Consider the following 22,684-nt stretch of genomic DNA (forward strand, 5'->3'; position numbering starts at 1 on the left):
CCTCAATGATTTGGGATCGAGGGGGATTATCCCTCTTTATCCTGCCTCATCTCGTGTAGGCCTGGACAGCCTTCGTAGGTGGGCCCCATCCGTCGTCTACCCCGACCGCAAATGCGGCCGGTGTAGGCGCTTTGTGGGACCTCCTTTTGTCCTGGCTGGGCCCCGCCGGCTAGGGCCCTTTCTTCTGGCGCTCTTCTTGCTTCGCCGGCTCGTCTGTGTAAACCCCGGGGGTAGTGTCATGTTTATGTGTGGTATGGTTGGGTAGGGTAGTGCGGCTATGCAGCCTGGGATGCGCTTTGCTAAGGTGGCCCTTAGGCTAGCGCGGGAGGGGAGGGGTAAGGAGGGTATGGGGGGTGTGTATGTGTGTGTGTGTGTGTCGTTGTCTTCGTTTCTTGATCCTGGCTGTCTCTGAAACAGAAAAGGTTAGCGGGCAGGGGGGGGTACCCAATAGTTGATTGTGATAATTAATCAATATCTATAAAGCATATACATACTATCTATATACTATGAGTTTTGTTTGGAACTTGACCGGAAGGAAAGCCTCATCGCTCTGTCCTCGACAAGTAAACAGGGAATGGTGCGCATGCGTTAGAAGCAGATGCCGATGCGAGAATGTGACAATTCAGTAGATACAATAAGCAAAATGTCACAATCTAAGCAGTGGACAATCCGTAGTAAGGACCACAGCCGTCTTGCTCTCTCCACTCGTTCATGATTTTGTGTGCAGGGCATGCGCATTGGGTTCTAATTCCTCGGGAGAGACAGAAAACTATCTCCTTCTTTCCGGACAATTCCGTACACAGGGACCTATAGGCGGCTACCAGTATATAGATAATAAGTATATGCTATAAAATATATAAACCATCAAATAATGAATATATTCATAATTTATGACTAGTATTATGACTAGTACATTTGAAATTTAAGATGTCATATACAAATGTTAGTAGTACCAGCAAAGAAGAAGAAGGAGAAGAAAAAATGCATGGCAACTAACCTAATTTTCAAACAACGTCAACGTCGTCTATTATATATGTATTTTGTGTCGTCAACCAAACTTTTGACCAAACCAAAAACCAACAATAAATTAAAATTAACCTCAAATTTAGTTCCACCGCCACGCGTGTTACAGCGGTGTTTAATTTATAATACACAAGGACATTTAATTGTCCTTGGTAATACATAATTATAAGAAATAAGTTTCTGTCACTAACCATAAAAATTTGCAAATATTTAACTCAAAATGGGCCAGAAGAAAAAAATTGGAAAGCAGAGGAAGGATAAATATTACCAGTTAGCGAAGGAAACAGGTACTTTTCTTAAAACGAACTAATATTGTTCACTTAATATTAAAATGTATTTCAGGCTTTAGATCACGTGCTGCTTTCAAGTTAATACAGTTAAATCGTAAGTTTGAATTTTTACAAAAGTCTCGAGTATGCGTTGATCTATGTGCTGCACCTGGAGGATGGATGCAAGTCGCAAAACAAAATATGCCTGTTTCTAGTATAGTAATTGGTATAGATTTATTTCCGATAAAACCGATACCTGGATGCATTAGCTTAACTGAAGATATCACCACGGAAAAATGTAGAGTGGCACTTAGTAGAGAATTAAAAACTTGGAAAGCTGATATAGTCCTTCACGATGGAGCACCAAATGTAGGAAAAAATTGGTTACACGATGCTTATCAACAGGCTTGTTTAACCCTAAGTTCATTGAAACTAGCAACACAGTTTTTAAAACAAGGTGGATGGTTCATAACTAAAGTATTCAGATCGAAAGACTATCATTCCCTTGTATGGGTTTTAAAACAGCTTTTCAAGAAGGTTCACGCAACTAAACCTCAAGCTTCTCGTAGTGAGTCTGCTGAAATTTTTGTAGTTTGTCAGTATTACATAGCCCCGGATAAAATAGATCCAAAATTTATGGATCCGAAGTATGTTTTCCAGGAATTAGAAATTGAACCTAAGAACAAACTAAATGTTTTCCATCCCGAGAAAAAGAAGAAGGATAAAGCTGAGGGTTATCCCGAAAATGATTACACGCTTTACCATAAGTTAAAAGCATCGGATTTTATTAAGCATGAGAGTGGTATCGATATTTTACAAAATGCTTCTGAAGTAAGTGATTTTAAATAGTAATAATAGTAATCTGACTTAAAATTTCTGTTTAGATTGTCTTCGATGATCCCGATATTTTAAAACACGAGAAAACCACCAGTGAAATTAAAGAGTGTGCCAAGGACATAAAAGTTTTAGGCAGAAAGGACCTCCGAAATCTTTTAAGCTGGTGGAAAATATTGCATGAGGAATACTTAAAAGAACAACCCAAACCGGAGGATAAACTCGAAGATATAGTCGTCGAGGACGTAAAATCAGAGGCCGAAAGCGACGAAGACACCGATTTGAAAGGGGTAGAAAAACAAATCTCCCAACTGCAAGAAGAAGAGCACAGAGAGCAAAAACGGAAAAAGAAGAAAGTGCAAAAGGAGCGTAAGAAATTAAACGAACGTCTTAACCTCAAAATGGTTTTAAAGAACGACGACGGCCCGACAATGGAAGGCGACGAAATGTTTTCCTTAAAACAAGTGAAAAGTACCACGCAGATGAAGAGAGTAATTGATCAAACGCCGGATACCGTCGCAGAATCAGACGATGAGTTTGACGAAGAGAAACGAGTTCCAAAATTCACAAAGTACGAGAAAGGGGAGGGTCATTTAGATAGTTCGGGAACGTATTACAAGGATTCCGACTCTGAATTGGAACTGGAAAGTGACGAGGGCGAAGAAGAAATTACAGAAGGGCTGGGTATGTATATAAATCCAATAAATAGCAAATACACAAATAATTTTAAATTAGAGGTTTTTAGCATTAATTATTACGTCTTACAGGTTTAAGCGATGAAGACAGCGAAGACGAACCCATAAAAAAGAAGAAAGAAAAACTGTCAAAGCCGTCTGAACAAAAGGAACATCCCCTCATAACGGATTTGGATTATCGGGATAAGGAGCAGAAGAAGGCTCACAAAGCTGAACTATGGTTTCAGAGGGACGTTTTTAAAAATCTTATAGACGAGAAGGATGAAGACGCAGACTTGGACAGAATGGTAGAGAACTTTAAGAAAAAGGGTGCCAAAGTTATTGGGGAAGATAGCGATGAAATCGAAAAGGAAGTGGTGAAAAAAAAGAAAAATAAAGAAACTAAAGAGCCCCTGAAGAAAGAAAGTGTTGATAGTGACTATAGTTCGGAGGAGGAAGAAAATGAAACTGACAGTGATAGTGATGACTCGGATTACGATGTCGAGAAAGAGGTCCACATTCCTGTGAATAATCGAAACAAGGACGGATTTGAAATTGTTAAGAAGACTACAGGTAATTTTTAAAATCGATTTTGACTTATTATATTTTTTTTGTTTGTCCATTCTTTCTGAATCTGTCTGTACCTGTGTCATAACCGTCTTATTCGCCTTCATGCAACCGTCTTTGTCATTATTGTAACCGTTTTCGTCATATTTGCCTTCATCATAATCGTCTTCTTCAAAATTTGTAGTATGTTCCTGTACCCCCTTTATTTTTTTTTTCATTCTTACGCCTAATTAATTAGGCTCTAAAAAAAGTTCACTGATCGAAATAACTCATTTAGAGGGAAAAAAAAAGAAAATTGTTACCTAGACTTTTATAAGTGGAAATGGTACAGGGGCTTATAATAAACAAAAACTTTCACTTGAGCAGGGATGGCGGAGGGTTGATTTGGGGGGTTGAAAAGTTGTGAAAAATTGTATCATTGGGATTTCTAGCGAAAGTTGACCTCAAACAAAAAAGTATCCAAGACAAGAGTTGTAGATCATGCAAAAATCTACAATTTTTATAGAACTCACTTTTTAAGATTTCGAGAAAAATGCGAAAAACGTTTTTTTTTCTTATTTATTTCTCATTTCCGCAAAAATAATTTAATTTTGACGAAACTTGGTGAGAGTATACGTTTCTGTGTCTTAAATAACCACAATTTTTTTTAGATACAAAAATCAAGAAGTTTCCGAGATATTCAATTTTTCCGGTTTTACACTTTTTTTTTCAAAGAAAAATTCTACTTAGAAAAATCATCCTACAGAGTTCTGTTGGTGATCATTTTTTTCGTTTTGACATATAAGTACTTTTTGGTGAAAAAAAAAAATCTGTAATCACAGTTCAAAAACATGCTCAAAAATGCAAAAAAATTAAAAATGACACAACAATGAATTTTTCAGTAATTGTTGATAATTTGTTTAAATTTAAAAAAAAATCAAAAACTGATTACACGATTTAATTGTACGGAAAAAATACAAAAAAAAACAGTGTCTCATCGTTTGACCCAAAACTTTATTTTTGTAGTAAATAAATAAAATAAATAATTTTTTTTTCGTGTACTTATTTTTTAAAAATTTTGATGAATTCATATACATATACAGTGTGTACAAGATAAATATGGGATAGCATTAGAATCTAGGAAACGGTAAGAGATATGGAGTGGCTCAAATTAGAAAAAAGTTGTGTTTTTTTATACCTAAGAATATACTAAGCGAATCTTGGTCTTATTGGCAACTTTTTAACTTGATCTTCACCGTCCGATCCTTCATTAGACTGGGTTTTTCCTGATCTTCAAACGTTTCGTCGATATCACTTAATTCTTCGGTTAATTGATTTTTCGGACTCAAGTAAAGACTTGGCTGCTCGATTTCATGTGAAATGTCTTCAGAATCACTGAAATTTTCCGAAATTTTGTCAACGTTCAAACAATTGTCCGAACAATGACATTTTGTACATAAATCTGTACATCGCAGTCCATGTTCTCGACACCCGCATCTATTACTGTCACAACTGGTTTTGCAGCTGCGAGAGATTGTTTTTAATAAATCTTCAGGCACGACTGAAATTTCTGTAAAGTGAGGTAGGTATGAGTAATTTGGAATTATTCGCAATTACTTCTTTCCAGCCCCACTTGGTTGCAGTTATTTTGTTTCCAAGCCACGTCTGAAGCTGAAAGTATGCTCTATAGGAATGTGTAGCTACTCCGACAGTTGGTGGTAATTTTTCTAATTTAAGTAGGGGTCAAACAATGAGACAGTTTTTTTGTATTTTTTTCCGTACAATTGAATGGTGTAATCAGTTTTAGAATTTTTTTAATTTAAACAAATTTTCAACAATTACTGAAAAATTCATTGTTGCAAGTCATTTTTTATTTGCATTTTTGAGCATGTTTTTGAAATGTGATTAGATTTTTTTATTCCACCAAAAAGTATATGTCAAAACGAAAAAAATTATCAGCGGGAAAACTCTGTACGATGATTTTTCTAAGTAGAATTTTTCTTTGAAAAAAAGTGTTTCAGGCCGGAAAAATTGAATATCTCGGAAACTTCTTGATTTTTTTATCTAAAAAAAATTGTGGTTATTTAAGACAGAAAGGTATACTTTCACCAAGATTCGTCTAAATTAAATTATTTTTGTGGAAATGAGAAATAAAAATCGAAAAGTAAGAAAAAACTGTTTTTTCGCATTTTCCTCTGAAATTTTGAGGTTATCTTATAAGTGACCTCTACAAAAGTTGTAAATTTTTGCACGGTCTACAACTTTTGTATTGAATACTTTTTTGTTTGACGTCAACTTTCGCCAAAAATCCCAATGATACAATTTTTCACAACTTTTCAACCCCCCAAATCAACCCTCCGCTACCCCTGCTCACGCATTTATTTTTTTAAGTTTATTACAAGCCCCTTTATCATTTTTGTTCTCCAAATGTAATTTGGTTGGACTAAAGGGCGTATTTGGAAGCTATAACTTCTTCAAAATTGCAAATACTTAGCCTGCAATGATTTTTTTCTTTGTTGGATATTTTTAAAAATTGTTTAGTAATTTTATATGCAAAATCTATTAACTCCATGTTATTGTGTTTCATTAAATGCTTCTTACCAGTTTAAAAAAATAATCATTTTAACCATTAAAATAATGATAATATAATTTTTCAAAAATGGTTCTTAAAAAATAATTTTCAATTTTGAGTTTCTGAATAATTGTTTAATAAAATTATGTGTTTTTGAAAACTTTGATAGAGGCATCAGGAAATATCCTAAAAATATTATAAAAATATCCAAAAATTCGTCATGAAAATTGAAAATGAGCATCACTTTGTTTTTGAAAATCACCTTTCACACCTTTCACAAAAAAAGTGACATATTAAGAATCATCAACAGTTGTAAAACCCCAAATATTTCTATGTTGTTATCAAAATAATATTATGAATGTGAAAATATCTAATTTTGTATCTGATACGGTCTTGTCCGGATTGAAAATCAACCCTTAATATCCCTAAAGGGGTGCAATCATCCCTAAATGCCTAAAAATGCAAAAAATATATTGAGACATTTTTTTCTTTCTCTTCCGATGGTTGAACTTAGGAGTGGTTTTACCCTCATTTAGGGGTATTTTCCTTCGGACTTAGCGATTCTAGGTTATTAACGGTTCAATTATCACGTATAAAACAAAAAAGAAAAAAATTGTAACTTAATATATTTTTTGCATTTTTAGGCGTTTAGGGGATGATTTCACCCCTTTAGGGATATTATGGATTGATTTTCAATCCGGACAAAACCGTATCAAATACAAAATTAGATATTTTCACATTCATATTATTTTGATAACAACATAGAAATATTTGGGATTTGACAACTGTTGATGATTCTTAATTTGTTCACTTTTTTTGTGTTTTCAACCCCTAAATAAGAGCGGTTTTCGAAAATTTTCGAAAACCACCCTAACAACAGAAATATTTGGGATTTGACCACTGTTGATGATTCTTAATTTGTTCACTTTTTTTGTGTTTTCAACCCCTAAATAAGGGTGGTTTTCGAAAAACTGAGTGATGCTCATTTTAAGTTTTCATGAGGAGTATTTGGATATTTTTAGAATATTTTTAGGATTTTCCCTGTCGTCTCTGTCAGTCTCAAAAACAGGCTGAAAAATGGATTTTTTGCGGTCACTCTTTGATGGCAATCAGTTCTAATTTAACAATTCAAGGACAACCAAGTAAAAATAAACGTATTATTGTTTTTTTTTTAGTGAAAAAAGGAAAATACAAGTTATCCTCAGAAGAACTAGCCATGGGTACAATAATGATCAACAGTAAGAAAGCTAAAAGAGACCTAATAGACTCAGCTTGGAACAGGTATACTTTTAATGACGACAATCTGCCCGACTGGTTCATAAAAGAAGAAGAGAAGCACATGAGGAGGGAAGTGCCTGTTCCAAAGGTAAGAACAAAGAACATTCCTAATGAATTAAATTATTACGCCTCGTCTTATTTCTAGGAATTAGTCGACGATTACAATAAAAAACTCGAGGATATTAACGTTAGGCCAATAAAGAAAGTGATTGAAGCCAAAGCGAGGAAGAAGAAGAGGGCGTTGAAGAAATTGGAAAAGGCGAAGAAGAAAGTCGAGGCGCTGATGGATAACGTCGATGTTTCGGACAGGGAGAAGGCGAAGCAAATCAAATCGTAAGTTTTTCACACAAATCGCTAAAAAATATACAGGGTGTAAGTTTGAATGGTGGTCTAGGCTACCTTTGACCTTTAGAAACACATGTAAGTTTGTTTTCTCAAATTCCATCTGAAAATTGATTTTTATTTACCTTTTTTGATAATTTTCATAGGAGACCGTTGGAAGGGTTAGTATAAACTCGAACAACAGCAATCTCATACAGAAATTTAATAATGAAGACACACACAAACACACCGTACCCTAACTTATAAATTTTATTATAAAATTAAACTTAGAACTACACAAATTCTATTTCAATTGCAATAAAAACTAATACTTCAGGCGGAAAGTCAAAAACTTACTACTACCGTATTACAAAAACCTTTTTTAAACCAATAAACTGAAAACTAAAATAAATATAATAAAAATGAGGCGGTTACATTGACACTGCGATTCACAAACTAAACACAGTGCTTTGAACAAATTATTTCAAATACTTTTTATTAAAAGTTTGAATAGATTTAATAAAAATCATGTTGCACTTAATGTTACACCTTGTATATTAGCAAGGCAACGATTATCACATGTACAGCAGAATTTTTATGGCAATTAAATCAGATTTCTATGAAAAATGTAGTGATGGTAATTAATTACTTGAAAACCGTTATGGATGCAAAAATTTACGAGAGAGGGAAAGCTTCGATTGTTCGATAAGCGTGTTTAGAATGTCTAAAGTCTCCAATTTCCAAATCTTTCTTCCAATTTTTTAGGTTATACAAGAAGGCGAGGCAGGAGCCCAAAAAAGAGATCACTTATGTGGTGGCGAAGAAGCACATGGCGGCCAAAAAGGTTGCGAGGCCACGTGGCGTCAAAGGTCATTACAAAGTAGTCGATGCGAGGATGAAGAAAGACCTAAGGGCGCAGAAGAATAAGGCGAAGACTGTGGGAAGAGGTAAGAAAACGAAAGGAGCGAAAACCGCAAGTAGGAATATGGGAAAGAAGCCGAAAACTAAATCGAAGTAGTTTAACGTAATTGATTATGTTTAAGAGATTTAAGTTGTTAATGTGGTGAAATATGTTTGTATATATTTAAATGTTCTTAAATAAATTTTAAATAACCTAAAATTTAACTGTAATTATTCTTAACTAAATATGAGCGATAGGAATATAAATGTGTAAGTGTGAGGAAAATTTATGTCAACCGTTTTAGTAAGCACGAAATGTAAGAAAAATTTCTGAACTGCTGAAAGGTTCGTTTAAAATATAAATTTTTTTCTTATGCTATTAATGGCTTTCAAAACGGGATTGTGAGGTGTGAAATCGGGTAACCTTGATAACAAATTAATCTTGGAACAATGACAAATCTTGATAAAGTAAGTGTTAAAATAAGATCGCAATAATATGCTTCTCGACTTTCATTACTAGTTTTACAATCACAAAATATTTTAAATCCGTTACAAACTCGGAAAATTTCTGTATTGGCACTCGTAATTTTTACAATACACTTTACAATAAAACACTCGTAATAGGGTTACCTTAGATTCCAAAAATTAAATTTGCCATTATTTTTCAGTAGTAAAAGCTTATATATTTACTTTCATTAACTTACTTTTCAGAAAAAATGGATCACAAAGGAACAATACCAAAATAAAATTTAAACAGTTTCTGTCCTATCTAAAATTATTCTCTCGCTGTGACGTCAACTCGTATGCATGCGCAATCGAGACAAACAAAATACACAAAAAACGATTTGACATTATGATTCTGACAGTTTTGATACTATAATTTGAGGTTAATATCACAAAGCTAGTAGATCTATGTTATCTATATAGACTAAAAAATTTGTTAGGCGTGCTCTACTGGTAGTTAGTTTTGAGTGTATAATGAGGAGTTCGTGACCTATCAATCGTCACGTTATGGCCCAAAGTTTACATGATATCGCCCGTTCAATAACGCTGATTCGTCGCCTTCCAAGTTTTTTAGCCTCGTTTTTTTAAAGTGTGAGCATTGTACAGCACTTGGTATTAAAAAAAAAACTATAGTAAAATAACTATTATTTTATTATAAATTTTTCTATATTTTTTCATAATTTTACAATACCTATTGCCTGTAATTAAATAATTCTAAACAGAGTTTACAGAATTTTGGCCAAATTTGCTTGTAATCGAAGAATACTTTTACACATTTTCTTACAGCGCCCATACTCTTTATATTCAGAAAATTTGCCATTTTAGTACATTGCATAATTTTATTAAAATAATTTCAATAGGGATTTCTGCATTAGTAGTTATAATTTTACAGTACCTAGTGAATTTTGAATATTTTATCAAATTTCCTTTATATAGCTGTTTTACATGGGCCATTTATTCGTAAATAAATTCACAAAGTTCTTCATGAATTAATTCACGAATTGATTTATAAACGGTTTGGTTTTACACTGCTACAGACTTCATGAATTTAATTGACACGTGAGTCAGCTTTACCAACAAATCAAAACAAACAAATTTCAAAAATGTCACCTTTCCACTCATAATAATTGTAGTGGTACAACAGCGGTACCGTTTTGAAACATATTGTATAAATATATGTTTTTGTAAGTAACAAATCAGTAAAAACAATACAAAACTAGTATGCCACAAAATTATTTACATATTCCAATAACATAACCTCATTACTGATCTGAGGCTGGAAATTTGTTGGGTTGGCACTTCTGAAGTTCTGAACTTCACGAAGAAATTGACGAAAATTAGAACATGTTAAGAACTTGATGAATAAAATTAAATTCATGAAGTTATTTGACAGCAGATTTGGTGCATAACACTTGTCCAGTTCCTTGATGAATCGACTTCATGAATTAATTCATTAATAAATAATTATCAATGTAAAACAGCTTTTAAACAAGTTCTGAATAGTACGCGCTCTTCAAGAAAACTAGTGTTCACTATTAGCTTTGTTCCTAGTGCATTGTAAACAGTTTTCAACAGCCAGACGCAATTACATCTGATCCGAAACAATTAATTTTGAACCGTATGTAATGCATCTGCTGGAAACTGTTTTGGATTGCTGTAGGAACAAACCTATTATTCTTCACATTCTTTCGCCTTGTTTTGTTAGAAGAGCATGAGCACCTACCATGCAGTATATACCGAGAGATCCAGAATGATTGAAGTGTTTGGGGAACGCAGCCTATTTCCAGCACCATCTTTAAGGCCGGTTTACACGCTACGAGAAATCGTAACGATGTGAGTGACAAATTTATTGCTGCAATAAATCGAAAGAGTGGAGTACTGTTTCCACGTTAACGATAAATCGGAACGATTTCCTTCCATATTTCGTTGTCAACAGCTATCGACCTCAAAAAAACTTTTGCCATGGAGGAAGTAGTGTTGTTGTCGTTGTACATCGGTTGTTTAGCGAGAAAAGTGAAAAAAGGCGCGAAAACAGATAACAAAGTGGAGCCGCGAGTGGTTACTAAAGAGAAGAGAATTCTCTCATGTGAAGTTAATGAAAGAATTGAGAAATGAACCGAATGACTAGCGAAATTATTTGAGAATGGACGATGAGACTTATGTTGAGTNAACTGAAAAGATACATTTATTTATTTATTTATTAAAATATACACTATACCCTAACAGTTTCACCAAAACACTAGACTAGCACAACACAAAACAAAACTGAGAATATTAATATTTTTTAGGTTAGCTTGGTTTGACGTTTGACTTTTTTACCGCTCGGCGCTCACCGTTCTTGGTTCCTTTCAACCAATCAAAACCCGTAAAGTAAACGCATGCGTATGAATACGCTGGTACGTCGCCCCACTTTTCGGCTTCAAGTCAATTGCAAAATGATCAGTATAGGATAGAAGTATGTGGTTATTCCAGCCGCAGCATTAGGGTTCGCTGCACGAGCTCATCCCTTCTATAAGCAGGGTTGCCGTTTTGCCAGTAATTACTGGCATTTGCCAGGAATAAAGAGTCCTGCCAGTAAATTTGCCAGGATTGACTTAACGTCAGAAATTTGCCAGGGGAGCAACATTTTCAGGGATGTCGATTTGCAAATAACCCCCAACATTTGCATTATTGCATTTGTTATTAAAAGATCATAAATAAGCATCACAGAGCACAGAGATTACTTTAATCAGTTTTAAGAATTTCGATTCACGATATCACCGCTAGATGACGATGTATCATGCTTCTTTACTATTATATTTTGTCACACTTGGCACTCGGTAGCGATCCTTGTTTAATGTTTAATATTACAGGTTACAGAGTAATAGTGATAGCTATTTATACACTGACGGGATACGACGGTTAAGACAAAGGTAATAATCACCAAAATAATAGATTAAACTATTAAATTGCCAGGAATTGCAAGTAATAATATAATTAAGTTTTGCCAGGAAATGTCAGGAATGCAATCAAGTTTCGTCAGTAATTTCGTGTCGACCTAGTGGCAACCCTGCAGGCACAGGCTGCGATCTCCAAACACTTCAATCATTCTGGATCTCTCTGTACGTATATATCATATTAAGAAAACTTGCTATAATACACGAAAGTTTAAAAAATGATTCTATTTATAACAATGACTTAATACCTATTTGTTGTCATCCTGACTTTGCCTTTTCCCTATTTTGGTCATAATTTCTCATTTGTTACCCACCTAGTTAATACTGATGCAAAATGCTTCAGTCATTACATAATTTCTAATAAAAATACAAATCACTTTAATTGCTTGTTTTTTACACTTACTCCGTATTTACCTTTTACTTTTTTCTAATTTATTAAAGTAAATACTTAACGGTCAAGGTTGTTTACACTGCAGGATGTCGATTTACATATTTTTATTACGACTTTTACGTAACATTTTTACAATTTACTGTAATCACACGCGTTTGTTGCATTATGTATTCAATGTATAATGTATTAATAACTGCGTTATTTCCATACTCAATTACTATTTTCATATATCTATGCAGTCGTGTTGTTTTACGTAAGTGGATATAAATATTTATAGATTGTTTTGAGCGGGACGGGAAAGTATATACAACAAATGGACCTTTAAACTAAAAAAATTAACGAAATAGAAATATTGAAAAACAACAGTTTTAATTTGCAGCCGGAGGTGACGTATATGAAATTGGTTATTTACACAAGCACATAAATGCACTGTGGACTGAATTACAATTAATTATTACTCTCATGGAAACATATAAACGTAAATCATTAGATATTTCCTGTACGAGTAAAAACAAAATTTTTAAATACTTGTTATTTAATCAATAAAGTTTATTCACTCCCACCGTAGAAAAGAATATTAACTGAAAATGTACTAGATTATTCAGGGTAAGCTCAGCAGTTGATGACCTCCATGACTACGGTCCTGGATATTGAGAGAGGCATATTGAAAGGTGTATAATTTCTCTATTATCAGAAATAAATCGACCATATCGACATCAGTGACGGCTCGTAAGACGCGCAAAACATTTTTCTAAATTACAAATATTTACGGAGATATAAGTACATTTTGAGAACCACCGTATACATGGAATGCGTTCGCACCAACAGAATGTAAGTTTGCACAATCATGTGTCGAGAAAATTATTTAGAATATGACGTCTATTTTTTAGTTTCATGCTTCAGGCTAAATATACTATAGATCCAGAATGATTGAAGCGTTTGGGAAACGCAGCCTGTTTCTAACACCATCTTTAGCATATAAAAATCTGTAGTATTGATAGAGACAGGCACAGGTAGCGATCTCCAAACACTTCAATCAATCTGGATCTCTTTGTAGCTTTAATGCACTGTGACCTTGCCTTAGAGCATATACAGGGTGGCCAAATGAAAACGAAACAGAGCCATTTTCAGAAAAAAACGCTCAGACCCGTCGATTTTAGATTAAAGGGGGACATTTTTTGCTAGTATTTTTGACTCAGCCACTTTCACCCCCAAGCAAGGGTAAGCATCACCCCAAAATATTTAAATGGCATTGGGGGTTGAGTAATATTTCTTTTAAAAGCTCTTACAATTCTCTTTAGGTAGAACAGACTTTAAATTTTATAATTCCACCCAATACTTATTAAGAATTTTGATTTTAAAGTTGAAACTTATGTACAAACAATTAGTAACGGTAAAAATGTCAGTCATTCGAGTTAAGTACGCCAATGGTATAAATTTAGTATTTCTTGCGTTACATTGGTTTTTGGCGATTTGTTATCACTTTCGTAAAAAAAAACACAATTGTAAAAAACAGAAATGAATGCTATACACACACAATGAACGTAAAATTAGTGGATTCCAAATTATTTTCTAGTATTATTTGGAAGCGTTGGTTGGTAGTTTATTTAATTGTGTTTTTGAAAATTAAACACTATGGTTTATTCCATTGCGGAAAGGGTAGATATCATTTCGCTTTACTTTATGAACAATAAATGTGCGAATAGAACAGCTCAGCTATTTAATGAACAACATCAAGATCGACATGTCAGGAGGAAGTATGTTCTAGAGTTAGTAAAAAAATTTCAAGAGACAGGGAACGTAGCCAATAAAAAACGAGAAATTGAAAAACCTATAGTTAATGAAGCTAGTGAAGTTGCAGTTTTGGGACAAGTTCATCTTGATCCTACATTAAGTACGAGGCAGCTGGCATCTGTGTCTGGGATCAATCGAACTAGCATACAAACCATTTTGAAGAAGAATAAATTCCATCCATACAAAATACATTTAGTCCAGGAACTTCATGAGGATGATTATGACCGCCGTTTGCAATTTTGCGAAATAATGAGTGAGCGAGCAGGGAACGATCCACAGTTCCTTTTTAACATCTGTTTTTCTGATGAATGCAGTTTTTTCTTGAACGGGACGGTAAATCGTCACAATTGCCGCTATTGGTCCGATTCAAACCCAAGAGTTTTTCACGAGGTGCATACACAGCAACCGGAAAAATTAAATGTATGGGCTGGAATTTTCGGTGACCGGCTGGTGGGTCCTTTTTTTCTACCTGGTAATTTGACTGGCCAAATGTATTTGCAATTACTGGAAGACGCTATTGACCCTGCCTTGACTGATATTATTGAAAATGTTCCAGAGTATGATGAAGATCATTTGATTTTTCAACAGGACGGTGCTCCTCCGCATTATGCGTTAATTGTCCGTCAGTATTTGGACCAACGTTTTCTACGGAATTGGATTGGGAGAAGAGGCAGCATTGAGTGGCCTCCACGATCACCGGATTTATCGCCCCTTGATTTCTTTTTGTGGGGATACCTAAAAAGTAAAATCTATAAAACACAGCCAGCGTCGCTGGAAGATTTGCGTCAAAGAATCGTCGACGAATGCCGTCGAATCACTCCGGAAATGCTTCGGAATGTGCGCGAACGTTTCGAACAAAATCTTTATTCTTGTATGGAAGCGGGCGGTCATCAGTTTGAACATTTAATCAACTAAGTAGTAAGTAAGCAACTAAACATAATTTAAATTTTAAAATGTAAATTTTTTTCAAAGTATTGGGCGGAATTATAAAATTTAAAGTCTGTTGTAAAGAGAATTGTAAGAGCTTTCAAAAGAAATATTACTCAACCCCCAATGCCATTTAAATATTTTGGGGTGATGCTTACCCTTGCTTGGGGGTGAAAGTGGCGGAGTCAAAAATACCAGCAAAGAATGTCCCCCTTTAATCTAAAATCGACGGGTCTGAGCGTTTTTCTACAATCTTGACGCAGTTCCTGAAAATGGCTCTGTTTCGTTTTCATTTGGCCACCCTGTATATACTACTGGAGGCAGCGTCCCAGAGATAGCAAATACCCTCCTTTACCCCTCTCTCTCTAACTAAACACTCACTCGCTACACTTTCGGCCACTGGACGCTGCCTCCCGTAGTACATGCTCTAAGACTGTGACCTATTCCAAAAAATCTAAATGATTTTAACAGCGAATTAAAATTAAAATAAGTTAAATTTTAATATTTCGCCTGAAAAATGTTTATTTATTTAACTCTATCTTCCTGTTTCAAATAAAAACTACATTTTAAGAGTTCTGTGTTTAGAATTGATGTTTTGTATTTTCATTTGGTAATAGATTCTGGCGTTTCCAGTCGCAATTAACTAGATCGAAACGGATAAAGTGGAATTCCAGTTTTTGTACGCCTCTGTTTTTCTGCCAAACACACCCGAGGTCAAGGGCGATACGTAGATTCTCTACAATATGTACACAATCGTTTTCATGGCCAAACTGATAATAGATAATTAGTTAATATTACTTTATCTAATTTAATGTGAGTATTGCATAAAAGGTTCTACAACATGACAATGACAATCTAGGAGATTATTTTTTATAGCGGGAAGTGCCTCCAAGGTGATGGTCAGCGCACACATACACACATCGGACAAACAACAAACCAATTTACATCAGTTAACGTTTGTTAAAGTAAATTTAATATGCTGATAAACCGTTTTTAATTTAGAGGCTTATTACTTAGGTTGGTCGCCTCATTAGCGGCCATCGAGTTTATTTGACGGCCGACCGACTGCGTTTTATTTATGCTAAACATCGATCCGATGTCTGCAACGTCTGAGTCGCAATTGATGACTAGGTTATTACCTATTATCGTAAATTAGAGCAGACAATGGTACTACGGAATTAGATTCTGTCTAGACGACGCACATGTATTCTGTGCCATCGCAGACTTATTTTTTCACTTCGAATTGGTTTAGACCTGCAATAATTTAACAGGACGGGGACTTGATTTGAACGACATTGTTTTGATCCACCAGTAATATCAACGTCACTAGCTAAACTTTGATAGCGAATTCTACCCTGAATTAACAAAAAATTTTCCTATATTGCGCCTGTATTAGGGTTAGTACTAATCCGTACAAGTCAGGGCCGTATTTAGGATCCATTAAGCGTAAATGTAAGAGGGAATACATCAAAAGTAAAACGCATTTAGGAAAATGCAAAGAATAATTATTTGTAGAAATTGATGATTCTATATTATGACAGACATATAACTAGCGTTCAAATAAAAATGTGGTCGAAGTTGGCTCTGACACATTGGACGTAGGGAGTAGCTTATAGCGACCAACTTAACCTCATTTCTCAACGAGCTGTATAGCAGCTGTCAGTTTCAATAACGTTAATGACTATATAACTTTATTTTAAAGAATAATCGTGATAACAATAACAAACAATTAAAGGAGCTGCGGAAAGTGTCCCCCTCCTTGTTATAACAATAAATTAAAGCAGCTGCTGAAAGTGTCCCCCTCCTTGTTCCAAGCACTTTTCACACCTGTTCCTCAAAGAATTAAAGACATTTTCTAAGATGCTCGGGGTATTGTTAATTTCACGAATCTTGTCTATAAGTCGAGCCTGCAGATGGTTTAAATCAGGAATAGGCAGTTCAAAAATAGTGTTTTTAAGGTAAGGCCACAAAAAGAAATCACACGGCGTAATATCACATGACCTCGGTGGAAATTCATGTTCAGCATTGAGACTTATTAGTCGATTTTGGAAAACTTCCCTCAACATATTCATCGTCTCGCCTGCCGTATGTGCCCTTGCGCCATCTTGTTGAAAGTAAAAGTTTGTAATTTCGTTTTCTTCCAGCTGGTTAACAAAAGGAGCGATAATTTCTTCTCTATACCTTTGCGCAGTAAGAGTACCATTAAAAAAAATAGGTCCATAAATCCTCCTTCGATTGAGAGCACACCAAACTCCAATTTTTTGAGCGTGTAGAGGGCCCTCGACAAAAAAGTTATCTGGTTTTTCAGAAGACCACATTCTCATATTCTGTGAGTTTACGTAACCACTTAAATGAAACCAGGCTTCATCAGAAAAAAAGGTGATATTATGAAGTTCACCGTAGTTGTTTAAAAACCATTCACAAAATACAGCCCGTCGCGGAAAATCAACTTCATGAAGTTCTTGCTGACAAGTTAAACGATAGGAGAACAAACGCAAATCTTTTTTTAACACTGTGTGGCAGGTACCGACTGATACTCCCACCATTTGTGATAAAACACGTACAGAAGTTCTTGGCGCATTTTCCATTATTTGTTGGACATTTTCTTTTAATTCTTCAGTCCGCTTTTTAGGTCGGCCGCTTCCTTCTTTTCTTGTTACACTGCCCGTTTCACGAAAAACATTAACACAACGCTGAACTGCACTTTGAAAAATTTTGTACTCAACAACGCCGGGAAATTGATTTTGAAATTCTATGAAACATTCCTCAATAGAATACTTCCATATTCCATCAATCTTGCGTCCATTTCTAAAGTAGGACTCTATGATAAACACTTTTTGTTCTTGAGAAAACACCATTTTAAACGCTTTTTAAAACGAAAATATTCAAATTGATAGCGGCGATATAGCGCTTTGACAGATGACGTTTAAGTTCATTTGCTATACGCCACGCCCTACGTCCAAATTTTCAGAACCAACTTGACCACGTTTTTATTTGAACGCTCGTTATAAATCAACTATCAGAATTTACCCTCCTAACCCCTATTTTAGGTTAGTTGCTTATTGGGAGTAATGTATAAATATATCGAAATATTTCAAAACGGCCTTGGAATATGACAAAAAATTCATAGCGGCTATGAAATACAATAAAATAGATCAAAACGCACCTATAAATACCATTAGAAGTTTAAGATTTTTAGAAACATCGACATGTATTCATACTCAAAATCATCGAAATACCTGGTTCAAAATATACTGAAATATCTCGAAAATTTTAAAAGACATCAAAAAAGTTGGATTTCGTCATATTTAGAAATGTTCCAAGTATTTAAAAGTTCCTACCTAGAATATTTTGTTTTAGTTTTTTAGGTATTGCGATGTAGGTATTCGAATTAAGGTAACTCGAACAAATTAAAAAACAATGGTTGAACAGAATTAATATTCTTTTTCAGTTCAGATTTTAAAAAATCGCTGAATCAGGTCAATTAGGAAATAGAAATTGGCACTTTTCTGCAATATTTTCTATCTTTTTGATATTTGACTATTTCAAACAATCATAGTCTCTTCTATACAAAATGTACCTACTCTTTATTAATCTTTTTTTACGTCCTATAAAGCTTTTTTCCCCCCAAAAAAACATCGATAAACACATAAAATTCACCAGAGTACCTTAGGTGTAACGTGAATCGTTTTAGTTCCAATTAATTCGTTGTTAAATTATTTTGAAAAATGGTCTTCCGTTTAAGCGAAAAACAGAGAATTGAAATTTTAATTATGATTGGATGCGGAGATAAAATCCGTAGTCTACAGGAGGTATGTGACTTATTTCACCATAGTAAGTATCCAGACCAGGATATCAGCCGAGCTACAATAAGTAGTGTCCAAAAAGTTTGAAGACACTGGAAGTATAAAAGATTTACCTGGACAGGAAAGCGAAGAAGGTAAACAAAAATAAACGTCAATATGTGGCGCTCGCCGTTAGATCTATCTCGGCCAACTTCAACTCGTCAAAGTCCTCAGTTTACAGAACTCTGAAGTCTCAAAAGTGACATGCTTACAAAGTTAACGTCTTCCAAGAACCATGGGTAGATGACGCAGATACAAAATTACAATTTTACGAGAAAATTAGTTTATTTGAAAGACAATCCAACTTAAAAAATCACATAATCTTCACTGACGAAGCAACTTTTTGCTTAAGGGAAAACTGTACTTATATTTATTAACCAGATGTCATTTTAAAACTTTATACTATTGTTCCAAAAATAAGCATATTCTTTTCACATTTTCAAACTTAAGGTACGAAGCAGTTTAATGATTTTTTTTAATTTTATTTACTAACAGCTGCCTTTTTGAAAGTTTGCATACTGTATGTTACGTAAAACCAACCCAGGTTAGAATGGAAGGAAACTAGATATTTCTTTATCTTTTTTACTTTTTTCTACTTTCTTTGTTAAAGTCCATTGATGGGAAATGTTGTATTTACTAACAAGATGCAATTTTTGAACATTTTTATACTGGATGTTCCAACAATGTTGATCCTGTTCAGACATACATATTTTTCTGTATTTTATTCTACTTTATTTATTGAGAACTTTTGATCAAAAGTTTGATATATTCTTTTAAACTTCACGATATACTAAATGTTCTATAAAATTGACCCAACATAGAGTCACGGAGGATGGAATATTCCTTATTATTTTTACTCACGAGTATTTATTGACGTCAATTTTAGTTCTTAAAATCTTTTGAAAAAAAACTACAATTACTAACCAGATGCCTTTTTGAAACTCTATATATACAAGGTATTCCATAAAATTAATGCGGAACAGAATCGAGTCCAGATATGACTTTATTTTCCTAATTTTTTCAACTTATTAAACGGAACTGTGAAAAGGCGAAATACTAGGTTTTGGAGCTTAGAAAATCCGCATTGGATGCAAAACAAACATCAGTTGTATGACGGAAAAAATGAATGCTTGGCCTGGAATAGTAGGAAATCATATACTGGGACCATATTTCTTCTATGGCAATTTGACAGGCGACATTTATTTGGATTTTTTGCATTTTCAGCTGATTCCAGCCCTGGAATTAATTTTCTTAACCATGAGCACGATACGCCAGTTGGTGATGTCTGGTTCCAACAAGATCGTGCCCCTCCACATTTTCACCTCGATGTAAGAAATTACCTTAACGAAATTTTCCCAAATCGATGGATAGGCAGAAGAGGGTCGCTCATTGGCCACTATGCTCGCCTGACTTAACTCCACCTTTCAGGGACCCCGAACCCGAATCCGTTGTCCGTTTGACGAAGTTAGCTCATGTTCAACGATATTTGAAAGTCAAGTTGTTTTTGATGATAAAACAGTTTATGCCCCCAGATTCTGAAAAAGCGAGCAGTTTCATGTTCCGATATGTGATTGATTCGACCCTCACTTCCAAGTTTTTGTACATTGGTACCATGGATGGGACACATTTAATTTTCAAAATACCGGGTGTTAAAGTAGAAGAAAACAATTTTTTCGAATAGTGATAATCTTAACTCTATTCAAAAATATTTTACACGGGACGAGACAATGGCGTAAATAATTTATTATACAGGAATTAAATTTATATTATTCTTTATGGTGGAATTAAGCAAAAAATTGTGGCGCAATACTACATTAATTAATGATGACAGCAATTTAGAAGATAAAAAAATATTCTTGTAACATTAGCTTAATTTTAAGATTGTTTGATTTATTAGTGTTTATAATATTTTACTGAACATGTGCTGGTGTATCATATAATTGGAAATGTAACCGGAGTTATTTTCCAGAGAGAACTGAAAGGAGAAATTTTAATATGATTCAAAATCTCTTATTGTATGGAAATCAAATAATGAGGTTTCGATTTTGTATAGATGAATCCGAAATCCTTCTGAATTATTTAATATATGAAATAATTTTGTTACTGTTAAGGGAATATATACGGGTGTCAGAAAATCGAACTTAAATAATGAAAACAAGGATATTTTTATCCAAGTCTTGAATGGATAATCAATATATTTGTCTAGACCTAACATTATTCAATTATTTTATGAGTAATAATACTCAAACAACTTAAAAATGTCTAGTACTTTATGAGATAACTGAAGCGACTGTAAGACATATACATTTTTTTTCAAAATAAGTTGCTATCTTTTACGGTACTACCACTCGCAAAATAACATATTAACCGTTGCATATAATAGCTTTTTTGGTGCACGATTCATCAATGAAGCAAAGGACACACCTGCAGATTCATTCCCACATACACACATATAGTATGTGCGCTTAAACAAAATGAAGTAAAATAATTCTTCGAATCTGTAGAATGAGGAGCCAAACGTTATTGGTTGGATGATGATATTATTTACTACATTTTAAACCCTTAAGCTTAATATATTAAAGGGTAATATAAATATGTATATAATTTTGATTTTCGTATAATGATAGTTGGTAAAATTCCTCTAAGACTAATGTTCAAAATTATTTGAAATTTTAATGACCATTAAAGTTGATCTTTTTTCAGTCGTGTGTGATATTTCTCTCGAGAGTATACCGTACCGAAAAACTGTACCGAACTTGACATGTTTGTAATTTGGAACCTGAAAGACACGCTCTGTTGTGGTTCCACATAACTTACTTGACGCTTTTTGCACTGGTTTTGATTTTAGCACTCTTTGCTTGACATTTTTTATGGCTACGTATAAAAAGTTTATTTCATATAAGATATGGTTTGATTACATAGCAGCTCAGATGTATCTGAGCTGCTATGTACCCTCCCATTTACTTTCATTACATTGTAATGTAATGAAAGTAAATGGGAGGGTCGGACTACAAGAGTCGACGTTCGATCGCACCTCTTGATGGCTCCGCCAATTCTCAAGGAGGATCTTTGCAGTTGTTTCTTGCGTTTTGCCTTTATGGAATTTCGTGATCCCTAGCGTTATCTTGACTCGTCCACGAATATGATTTGGTTTCCGGTGTTATGTTTATCACATCGTTCGTTGATTGTGGCTAGATTTTTGTCGTATCAGGTAGTTGCTCTGCCAATAGCATCAAGCTCTCTAAACGTGGTGTGTCTATAGGGGTTTTCAATTCCGTGGATAGCTCTGGAGGTTGGATTAGAAAATAGTTCTCATCTTATTCTTAATAGTAAATTCGTTATTTTAGAGTCGTAATCTTTTATGACGATTTTCATATGCATTATTTTTTTTAAATAGCGAATCCTAAAACGGTTGCAAGAATGTTTATTTTTAGGATATACAGTGAAGACTCAAATTATTTTATTTTACATTTATTTATACATTTGAGACATATACAGGGATGGCCAGAAGTACGGAATAAAATTCATATCTTTTGTTAACTGATTTTGATTTTTTTCCATCTTTCGGTTATATAATAATTAATTTTTCTTCAACTCCCTAACCCCCAGCTATCCCTACTTTTTTTTTCAAATGGAAACATAAGGCATGAGGGGGCTCGTTGAAAAGATTATAGAAAACCGAGTCCAGCCATACCAAATAAAATTTTATTTTTTCAATAACAAGTTTTTTTTTCATTTAGAAATTGAAACAACTAGATAATGTACAAAAATAAACTCAATGTCGCAAATGCTGAAAATGTCCTCCATACACTATTTGGCATTCTCCAAGACGATAGTAAAAGCTGGCCACAGCATTCTGAATGACTTCAG

At 34.2% G+C, this 22,684-nt stretch overlaps 2 protein-coding genes across 2 annotated transcripts in view; one reads left to right on the top strand and one right to left on the bottom strand.

The window, feature by feature from the left end:
• LOC108904050 (activating signal cointegrator 1 complex subunit 3) overlaps window positions 1-22,684 on the bottom strand; it is a 100,575-nt gene that overhangs the window by 60,578 nt on the left and 17,313 nt on the right. The window lies entirely within an intron of this gene.
• Window positions 1,002-8,637, top strand: LOC108904051 (pre-rRNA processing protein FTSJ3). The gene is made up of 7 exons (XM_018706432.1): window positions 1,002-1,310; window positions 1,366-2,123; window positions 2,177-2,810; window positions 2,894-3,373; window positions 7,094-7,284; window positions 7,342-7,529; window positions 8,283-8,637. The coding sequence occupies exons 1-7, from the start codon at window positions 1,244-1,246 to the stop codon at window positions 8,533-8,535; spliced, it is 2,571 nt and encodes an 856-aa protein (XP_018561948.1). The 5' UTR covers window positions 1,002-1,243; the 3' UTR covers window positions 8,536-8,637.

Source organism: Anoplophora glabripennis, unplaced genomic scaffold (assembly GCF_000390285.2).
Source record: "Anoplophora glabripennis isolate ALB-LARVAE unplaced genomic scaffold, Agla_2.0 scaffold14, whole genome shotgun sequence".
Classification (NCBI taxonomy): Eukaryota; Metazoa; Arthropoda; class Insecta; order Coleoptera; family Cerambycidae; genus Anoplophora; species Anoplophora glabripennis.